At 46.8% G+C, this 10,162-nt stretch overlaps 1 protein-coding gene across 1 annotated transcript in view; it reads left to right on the top strand.

Annotated features, from left to right (window-relative positions):
• Nucleotides 1-10,162, top strand: part of SPPL2A (signal peptide peptidase like 2A) — an 81,526-nt gene that overhangs the window by 55,530 nt on the left and 15,834 nt on the right. Inside the window, exons 15-16 of the mRNA XM_019504148.1 lie at nt 84-164; nt 494-654. Of these exons, the coding sequence (XP_019359693.1) occupies nt 84-164; nt 494-654 (242 nt within the window). The remainder of the gene's footprint in view (nt 1-83; nt 165-493; nt 655-10,162) is intronic.

Below are 10,162 nucleotides of genomic sequence, written 5' to 3'. Positions count from 1 at the left end.
CAATTTGATGATGTGACCCTGATTTATCTTTCTATGTGAATAGATGTGTTCACAGTTTTCTTAGTTGGGTATTCTCTTTTTAGGGCTTCTGGTTGCTTATTGTCGAAGATTTGATGTGCAGACACGTTCTTCTTCTTCTGTTTATTATGTTTCATGTACTATAGGTATATAACTTTTAATACAGTATTTTTAGCAATGTGTATTTTCCTGCCAGCTTCTTTTGTGGTATAAATAAGTCATTGTTGTCAGTGAATGCTATCACAATTCTGATCTGTAGTTTGAATGTACTTGTTCCTAGCTGAAGTGTTCTAGTAAGCAGGTCTGTTGAATATTTCAAATTCAAGTGCACTGAAATTAAGATGTTTTGTATAGTGACACAATCAAATAGAAAAATAGTATAGCAACTGTAATATTGCTAGTGTCAATTACAGGTAATTTGATTGATTGTAATGATATAGAGCATTCACTAGCTCTCCTGATGTATTTTTGATAGCCTATGCTGTTGGAATGGTGCTGACTTTTGTTGTTCTGGCACTGATGAAGATGGGACAACCAGCCCTTCTCTATTTGGTACCATGTACACTTATTACCAGCTCAGTTGTTGCCTGGAGACGTAAGGAGATGAAGAAGTTTTGGAAGGGTAGCAGCTACCAGGTAGGTAAATTGTTGTTGTGAGAGAGCCATTGTATTTTTAGCTTTGAGTATGTTCTTTCTTAAATATGTGGTAATGTACCCATATCAAGCCAGTTTGCACTAGCCATAGTAGTATACTTCAAACTTTTTTTAAATCTGTAAGTGAATTTGATAGAATGAGATTAAGCATTGTTAGGTCAGACTGCTAACCTAGCAGTCGAAACAATAGCGTTTCTATTCTGTCCCCCTGAAAAATATTACCAAATCATCAGTGTGCTGAAAAGTTAATATCTTCTAGGACACTGAATTTGAAACTCAGCTTCCACTGGAAAACTGTTTTCCAGTTAGCAGCATTTATTTTTGTAGGGCTCTAATACAAACTTGGACATTAATACGGTGACAGGTTTGACCAATAACTTAAACTAGTTTCTTATGCCCGCTGCACTGGTATCTCATATTTCATAGATTCATAGACGCTGGAAGGGACCTCGGAAGATCATCAAGTCCAGCCCCCTGCCCCAGGGGCAGGACGTCAGCAGGGATCATAGGATCCCAGCAAGATAAATATCCAGCTGTCTCTTGAAGGCGATCCAGGTAGACACTTGAACCACTTCTGGCGGCAGTCTATTCCGAACCTTGGAGCCTCAGACAGTAAAGAAATTCTTCCTTATGTCCAGCCTGAAATGGTCATGGAGGAGTTTGTGACCTTTCGACCTTGTCATCCCTTGGGGCACTCTGGTGAACAGATGTTTCCCCAGATCCTGGTGAGCATCCATGATAAACTTATAGGTGGCCACCAGATCACCTCTGAGCCTGCGCTTTTCCAGGCTGAAGAGCCCCATGGCTCTCAGCCTGTCATTGTAAGGTCTGTTTTCCTGACCTCTGACCATGCGTGTGGCTCTCCTCTGCACCCTCTCAAGCTTCTCCACATCCTTTTTGAATTGTGAAGCCCAAAACTGGATGTAGTACTCCAGCTGTGGCCTTACCAAGGCCAAGTACAACGTCCTGGGATTTACTTGAGAAGCTGGATGCAGGCCAGAGTTTTGCTTGCTTTACTAGCTGCAGCATCACATTGAAGGCTTATGTTCATCTTGTGGCCAATCAAGCAGGTCCAGAGAGGTGATCCCTCCCCCTTTATGCGGCACTGGTCAGGTCACAGCTGGAGTACTGCGTCCAGTTCTGGGCGCCACACTTCAGGAGGGATGTGGACAGCATGGAGAGGGTCCAGAGGAGGGCCACTCGCATGATCAGGGGACTGCAGGGCAGGCCCTGTGAGGAGAGACTACGGGACCTGAACCTGTTCAGCCTCCACAAGAGAAGGCTGAGGGGGGATCTTGTGGCCTGTTACAAACTGGTCAGGGGGGATCAGAAGGCATTGGGGGAGTCACTGTTCCCCCGAGCACAGCCAGGAGTGACCAGGAACAACGGTCACAAGCTAGCAGAGGGTAGATTTAGGTTAGACATCAGAAGGCGCTATTTCACGGTCAGGGCGGCTAGGGTCTGGAACCAACTTCCAAGGGAGGTGGTGCAGGCTCCTACCCTGGGGGTTTTTAAGAAGAGGTTAGGTGAACACCTTGCTGGGGTCGTTTAACCCCAGTACTCTTTGCTGCCATGGCAGGGGGTCGGACTAGATGATCTTCTCAGGTCCCTTCCGACCCTAGAAACTATGACCACCAAGTCCCTTTCATCTGTAGTGCTAACCAGCGTAGCACTGCCAAGCCGATAAGTATGCTGCATTTTTTTCCTCCCAAGGTGAAGAACCTTGCATTTTTTTGGTGTTACACACTATCAGGTTCTCATCTGCCCGATTTCCTTAGCCTATCAAGGTCTGTCTGGATCACCCTTCTGTCCTCGGGTGTGGATGCTTTACCACAGAGTTTGGTGTCATCGGCAAACTTGGCCAGTCCGCTTCTGACACCAGTGTCTGCATCATTAATGAAGATGTTAAATAGTATAGACCCTAGGACAGAGTCTTGCTGGCCCCACTGGCCACAGCACACCACAATGATCGACTTCCATCAACCACGACCCTCTGGGTCCTACCACGGAGCCAATTCCCCAGCCAGCGGATTGTGGTGAGGCCATGGCCACAGTTAGCCAGTTTTGCCAAGAGGTGATCCTGGGATACCAGATTGAAGGCATAGATGCTAGGGTCAGAAAGGACGTCATCAGATCCCCTGCCCAGTCTGATCCCCTGCCCTGCCATGTTGTCAGGGTTCTAGTCAAAACAACTCTATTCTCCAGCAAACCCTTGGAAACTGTTGGCAAAAGTAGGAGCTTACTCTAATGCAGGGGTGGGCAAAATACAGCCTGTGGGCTGAATCTGGCCTGCCAGACCATTCTATCGGGCCCACAGGGCCCCTAAAAAATGTAAAAAATATTTATCTGCTCCTGGCTGCCTGTCAAAGATGGTAGGAGCCAGGGACAGTAGGAAGCAGAGGGAGCCGTTAGCAGGAGGCAGCAGCCCAGCCCCACCCCACCCTCAGCCATATCACTGCCTTCCTGCCCCTGCACTGTTCCAGTACCACGTGACTCCCAGCTGCATCGCTGGACCTAGGTGCATGTGTGTGCACATAGGGAGGGACTGTGTGTGTGTGTTCGTAGGGTGAGTCCCACACACACTCCACCATACAAGTGCACCCACACCCTGCCTCGTACTGCCATACATGCAGACCCCGCTTCCCCTCACATGTCCCAACCATCCTCTCCACACACGCGCACACAGTCCCCCCACAAACCCCATACCCACCCACAGCCCCCAACAAACCTATACCCACCCGCCACAATATATAAGAGTAAGGCTTCATTTTAAGCTATTGTGCGATCACCTCTATGTAAACTACACAAACGCATGTAAACCAGGACAAAAATATTTTTTGAAATCAAATTAATGAATGTTTTAGATGTTTGCTTTTTAGGATATAATTTGGCATTTTTCTAGTTCTGAGATGGCAAAACCCCTTACTGAAAGGAGTACTTCCAGGGGCAAAGGAGGGAGGGACTTCTGGTGGCAAAGGTCAGGGGTTAGGGGACAGGACTTCTAGTTACAAGATAGCGACCAGGGGGTGGGGCACCTGTTAAGGGGTAAGGCTACCCATGCGGCCCTCGAACAAAACTTGGTAAGCGGTCTTCCACCTGCAATAATTGCTCACCCCTGCTCTAATGTATGCCATAGATCTAAGACTGTTCCAGAATACAGGAAATCTTACAGGTGTCTTAAAGCCCTTTTTATATTTTCTGTCCCCCAAGTTGTCCCAAATATAGTTTGTAGCATAGCTGGGAGTGGTCCTTTAGTTGCAAATACAACTAATTAAAGAAGTTGCCATAACTTACTGAACACTTCTTACTGCCTTAGCTGTTTCCATTCTGCGTTTCTTGTGCTAATATAGACTGGTCTTGCAGTTGTGGAGGGCTACATACTTCCTGTTCTGTCACTCTACACTGAACACAGCTAAGAGCTCTGCACTAGTTTCATTGGAGGGTTTCTCTGCGCACAGACTTCTTCCAGAAAGGCTGTTCAGCTTTTTTAAGTCACACCCAAGGGTACAACAGGGTAGTTCTGTGCCCCAGGCAGCAGCTTTGTGCGGAGCAGCACCAGCTGCCATTGGCAGCTATTTTCATACCGTCTTTTCCCTCAAAGACCACGCTACGGGCTGCTGCCCCAGTTACGCCCCCCCCCCAGTTATGCTACTGAGCATACTTTACATCTTCTAGAATAACTTTTGTGTGTACATGAGTCCTGTGATGGGGTATATGTAAAAGGTATATGTCGTGGACAGGTGAAGGTGAGGAGTTTTTCTCCTTTGATAGATCCAGCAGATGAAAATGGCCATTAGAGGCATGAGGACGAATTTTTACTATTTTTTCACTTCATCAGTTAAATTAGTAGTTGTAAAGGAGCTGTGTTGCTGACCTTATGCTATGCGCATGGGTCAAGCTGCATCTGCCTAACACAGGTATCATAGAGGTCCCTGCACAGACCGAAGTGGTCAGGCTATGGTCAGGTTAGGGAAATTAGTTTTTGTGGATTTTTTTTATAAGTTACACCCCAGGGAATTATGCACAGAAATTCAAAGTTATGCAGAATTAATTACTTTTATTTTTTTAGGGCTCTCAAATGATTAAAAAATTTAATTAGCTGTACGATTAAAAAAATTAGTCGCAATTAATCGCAATTTTAGTTGCACAGTTAAAAATCCCAAATTATGCACAGAAACGCTCAAAATTATGCAGGTACTTCGTATGGGGGTGGGCAAATGAAAATAGGATCGTGACAAGTGCAGGGTGTTGCACTTGGGCAGTAGGAACCAGCAGCATACCTATAGGCTGGGGAACTCCCTTCTCAAAAGCACGGTGGCAGAAAGAGATCTTGGAATCATTATTGACTCCAAGATGAACATGGGCCGACAATGTGAGAACACAGTCAGTAAGGCTAACTGTACCTTGTCCGGCATCCACAGATGCATCACAAGCAGGGCCAAGGAGGTGATGCTCCCCCTCTGTGCGACACTGGTCAGGCTGCAGCTGGAGTACTACGTCCAGTTCTGGATGCCCCACTTCAAGAGGGGTGTGGACAACATGGAGAGGGTCCAGAGGAGGCCACTCGCGTGATCAGGGGGCAGCAGGGCAGGCCCTACGAGGAGAGGCTATGGGACCTGAACCTGTTCAGCTTTCACAAGAGAAGGCTGAGGGGGGGACCTGGTGGCCATCTATAAACTTACTAGGGGGGGACCAGCGGGGTTTGGGAGAGACCTTATTCCCCTGAGTGCCTCCTGAAGTAACAAGGAATAACAGCCATAAATTGCTAGAGAATAGGTTTAGACTAGACATCAGGAGGCACTACTTCACAGCCAGGGCAGCTAGGATCTGGAACCAACTTCCAAGGGAAGTGGTGATGGCTCCTACCCTGGGGGTCTTCAAGAGGAGGCTCAACGTTTACCTGGCTAGGGTCATTTGAGCCCAGTTTTCTCCTGCCCATGGCAGGGGGTCATACTAGAAGATCTACAAGGTCCCTTCCGACCCTACGTCTATGAATCTATGGTTTAGGGAGGATGTGGGGGGGCAATTCATGAAGATGTGGGGGGCTGTGGGTGTGCGTGTTTGGGGTTTAGAGCCCAGGGAGGAGGGTCCCTGCAAGGGGGTCTGGAGGCCAGGGAGGGGGGACCCCTGCACACCCTGGCAGGATGCGGGTACTGTGTGGGTTAGGAGTGAGGGTAGCAGCAAGGCTGGGGAGGGGGGGGCTGTGTCTTGGGAGTGAGGGGAAGGAGTAGGGCATGGACATATTACTGCCCCCCCATAATAATATTACCCCCTCTCCATAAGTGTCCTCTTTTTTTTTAAACTGGAAATATGGTAACCCTATAGGAATGCAGCCCAACTCTTTGCCCTGCTGCCTTTCCTCTGGGAGTCATACGCTGGCTGTGCTGTACTGTACCCCCTGCCTGTCCGGTGGGAGGCACAATATGGCATAGTGCAGCTCCTGGGGCAAAGGCAGCAGGGCACAGAGCTCCAGCCCACCTTCACCCCACACAAAAATCTGGGGGGCGCATACTCTCTTCATGCCTCCCTGGGGGTGCATGAAGAGGGCAGCAGGCCCTCGGGGTGCTCATGGCCATGGCAGGCAGAGCCCCCAGCAGCATGCACCTCTGGCTGTGTCCCAAGGCCTGCACTTGCTGGCATGGAGTCAGCCTGGCACTGCTTGCATGTGCCTTTGTATCAGAATGGGCTGGCTTTGTGCCAGCACATAGGGCTTGTGGCACTGCAGGTGGGAGCTGCGCACCATCAGGCTGAGCCGGCTCCATGCCTCCATATGTGGCTTCCCACCAGAGTGTTGGAAGATCCACATGGAGGCACAGAGCCAACTAGCCTGGCCTGATAGCACGTGGACTGGGAGCCAGAAGTCATCAGGCCAGGCAGGTTCCATGCCTCTACTTGGGGCTTCCAGTACTCCAGTAGGAAGGTGCGCATGGGGGCATGGAGTCGCATGTTATCAGGCTGGGTGGGCTCCTGCTTGGCTCAACATGTGGCTTCCCACTGGAGTGCTAGAAACACCATGTGGAGGCACGGAGCCCATCCAGCCCCATGGTACATGGCCTATACCCAACCCCAAACCCCAAACCAACCCACAGCCACCTCCATGCCCACCCACAAACTCCATGCCCAACCCTCCCCCCCTTCAGGTAGAAGCTTCCCTCCCCATTTACCCAGCTGTCCAGTCGTACAGTTCTGTGCCTCCGAGTCATGGAGGTGGAGGCACAGAGCCTGCTGTGGTTAAATTATACACAGTCATGCCTTTTATGCACAAAATTGCGCAGGCGCGTAATTCCTCAGGATGTAGTGAGTGAAACCAAGTAATGTTCCTCCTGTATTTTTCTCAGTTAAGTTGTTAAAAGAAATGATCTAAATAACTAAGTCCAGGTTTTAGGTAACAAAAGCCTTCTTACACTTCACAGAATTCATACTTGGAAGTATTATGTTGCCATAGTAGTTACTTCATGTGCTTTTTTCTCCAGCTGGTTTCTTTTTGAAGGATTAAAACTGCTCAGCTTCAGTCTGTTGTTGGGTCAGATGATTTAAAATTTTGGCACAAAATTAGGAACTGATTTATAATCTGGAGATTTGTGTGTGGTTTAAACATCCTGGGTGATCTTACTGGGGAGTTTTCTTAAGTTCTGCATTTAGCTAAAAGTGTTTCCTTGACTTTCCAGAATAATTTTCAGTATATTTTCAGAGAAAATGGTATCTCTGATCTTTATTGCACAGTTAAATCTACTGATGTTTGAATGCTGCGTTTTGCATGAACAATCTATGTGTAACTTTTCCTTTTTTTAAATTTGGTGTCAGATGTTCAGCTGCATATGATTAAGAGGGGTGAAGATGCAGGGTGAGCTTACAGCCATCTCTGGTACTGTTGGCCTACACTGCTGAAGCCTGAAAGATGCCAATGTACTTTGCTTGTTATGGTCTCACAGTGTAAGGGAAAGACCTCTGGATATCCCTTCCACTGGGAGGGATCCACCCTTGCAGTCTTTTCAGGAATAACTTAAGGCCTTTAGTGCTTTCCCAACAGAACAAATCCCACTTAACAGAGGTCTGTCTGAGGATTTCTGGCCAAAAAGGTAGTCTGAGCTATTCTGGAGAATTTGTATGTCAGATAAATTGCCCTTTTTCCCCTCTATGCTGCTAGTGCTGCAGAAGCCTTGTGATGTTAATGTGTCTTTATTAAGTATAACTCTAGTAATGGATTGAATTTTATTTAGGTGTTGGACTCCTCCAGGAAGCCTTTGCTACAAGGTGTGACATGGCCTTCTTCTCATACAATTTTATTAACGGGATTATTAATGCATTGCGTCTTTGCTTTCCTTTTTGCCTTCTTTATTCCATCTTTTTCCTATAGTTTGGGTTTAATTAATTAAAAGAAAGAAGTTAGGCAGATGACTTTTTATGAGCACTTTATAAAAAGTCAGAGCTTGGAAGATTTTGGAGCGAGTCTATTATTGGAATAGATGCAGATTAGCTGCATAAAAAATGGAGTTACCACAGAAAAGACTTCTTACCCAAAAATAGTTATACCCGTGTTTTCATCTGGAACTTGGCTGTCTGTGTAATCAGATAGGGGAATAATAACAGCAGGCACTTTTTACTGCATTGCCACAGCAATAAAAATGTGTCATGGAACTAACTTAAAAGATGCCCTCCAGTTGTCCTTTCCCTTAAGTTCACTTATCCTTCATCAGAATGAAACCGCTCCCCTTTTTAAAATGTAATTTGTCCACAAATAGAGCAAGACTACTCTGATCTTCAGGACCCCATTTATGTTTAAAAGATTGTGAGAATTGCATGTAGGCTAAAGGCATGTGTAGCCAGAGAATCAAATAAATACAATTTTTAAAGCCTGATGGTAAGACCTGATGTGTCTTGCATCTCCGCTGTGCCAGATCTCCAAGGATCTTTGAGATCTGCGGAGTGGTCATCAGCTACCCTCTTTTCTTTCCTTATCTGTGTGGTAACCTGCTGATATTTGCAGATAGGTCAGTCCCCCGTTAAATTTGTTTGCTACTGCCTGCATGTGAATATTGTCTTATTGTTATTACTAGGTAACAATCTTGCTGTACAACAGTTTCCATCTTCAGCCATATATTGTGGTGCCTTTTGTGACTGATACCCTAGGGCCAGTCTATCCTGAACGAAGCAGAGCTGTAGAGACCTGCCCAAGCTAGCTTGGGTGCTAAAGGCCATGTAGCCATTAGTGTGAAACACAGCCAAGGCTAATTTTACCTTATTTGACAGAGCAGACAGTGCCTCCCTAATGTGGTCCACGGGAGACTGGACTGTGCAGAAGAGGAGGGGGAACAAATGGGAGACCACCTGGTGCAGGGAGCCAAGGGGGGGAGGTGTGGAGGGAGAACTGCATGGTGCCAGGGAGCAGCTCTGGACCCAGCCCAGCCCAGAGGTGCTGCTGCCGCTGCTACCAAGCTGAGATGGCTGGGGCCAGAGTTGCCACTACTGCCTGCCCCAAGTCAGAACTGCATCATTGGATATGATAGGGGAGCACTGACAGATTGGTACAGGCACTGGTGGGGGGGGCAAGTTGAGGGGAGGTGGACAAGTGGCAGGGGGCAGGACAGAGGTACAAAGTGTTGGGGGTCTGGCCATCTCTCTCCCTTCCCCTCTGCTGCAGAGAGATGAATTTAAGACTACTTCCCAATAGTTAGATTCTATATATGGTAAATTATACATTTGTTATAATTTTCCATGTATAGAATCTGGTTATTGGGGTTATCTGGTTATTACCTTAAATTCAGAGTCATCTTGTATTTGGTTAAATGCAGTAATTTTGCTTTGGCTGTTGTTTATGTTCTCTTGAAGGGGATTAGTAGGGGTGGGGGAGGAGTGCAGACGATGTGTGCTTCTGAGAGCAACACAACTTTCCAAACAAGCTTCCTGGGAGTTTTAGAATACAGATGCAGAGGTTTTGCATTGGACTGTAACCAGCAGCTTGTAGTCAGTATCGCACTTAGTGAAAGCATCTGAATATCATGTGTGCTTACTAGTCTGAAGGGCAGTGGTGCCTGTTATTGGTAAACGTGGATGCTATTTGGGTCCTGAAACTATAAACACACTTTATTCATTTATTTTCCTTCTTCCTCCCTTCCAAACAGAAAGACCTGAAGTAAATACAAAATTTGTTTTAACAGCATGATCAAATAATGCACTAAGAGAAAACATGTTTTACGTAACAAGTCACTTTTCAACTTCTTTTGAATGCACACTGATCTTTGTGAAGCAAATTAAGCACAAGTATGAGGGGAAATCTCAGCCAGTAAAGATTTTACAATTGGGTGATCAGACTGGGTTTGTAACTTTAAACTCACTTTTCCCCCTTCATCTGTTCCCAGTATATACTCCTCAGGGTGGCTTCCCCCCTCCCCACCCTGAATTTTCAGCCTGCCCTTTGGACTTCTCTGTTCAGTACATGGGAACCCTTGATGCTATCTTGATAAAGTTTTGAGGCCCAGCTTTTAGGTGC

This window comes from Gavialis gangeticus, unplaced genomic scaffold (assembly GCF_001723915.1).
Source record: "Gavialis gangeticus isolate Ggan-Ray unplaced genomic scaffold, GavGan_comp1, whole genome shotgun sequence".
In the NCBI taxonomy this organism is placed as follows: Eukaryota; Metazoa; Chordata; order Crocodylia; family Gavialidae; genus Gavialis; species Gavialis gangeticus.
This window is presented reverse-complemented; position numbering and strand designations above follow the sequence as displayed.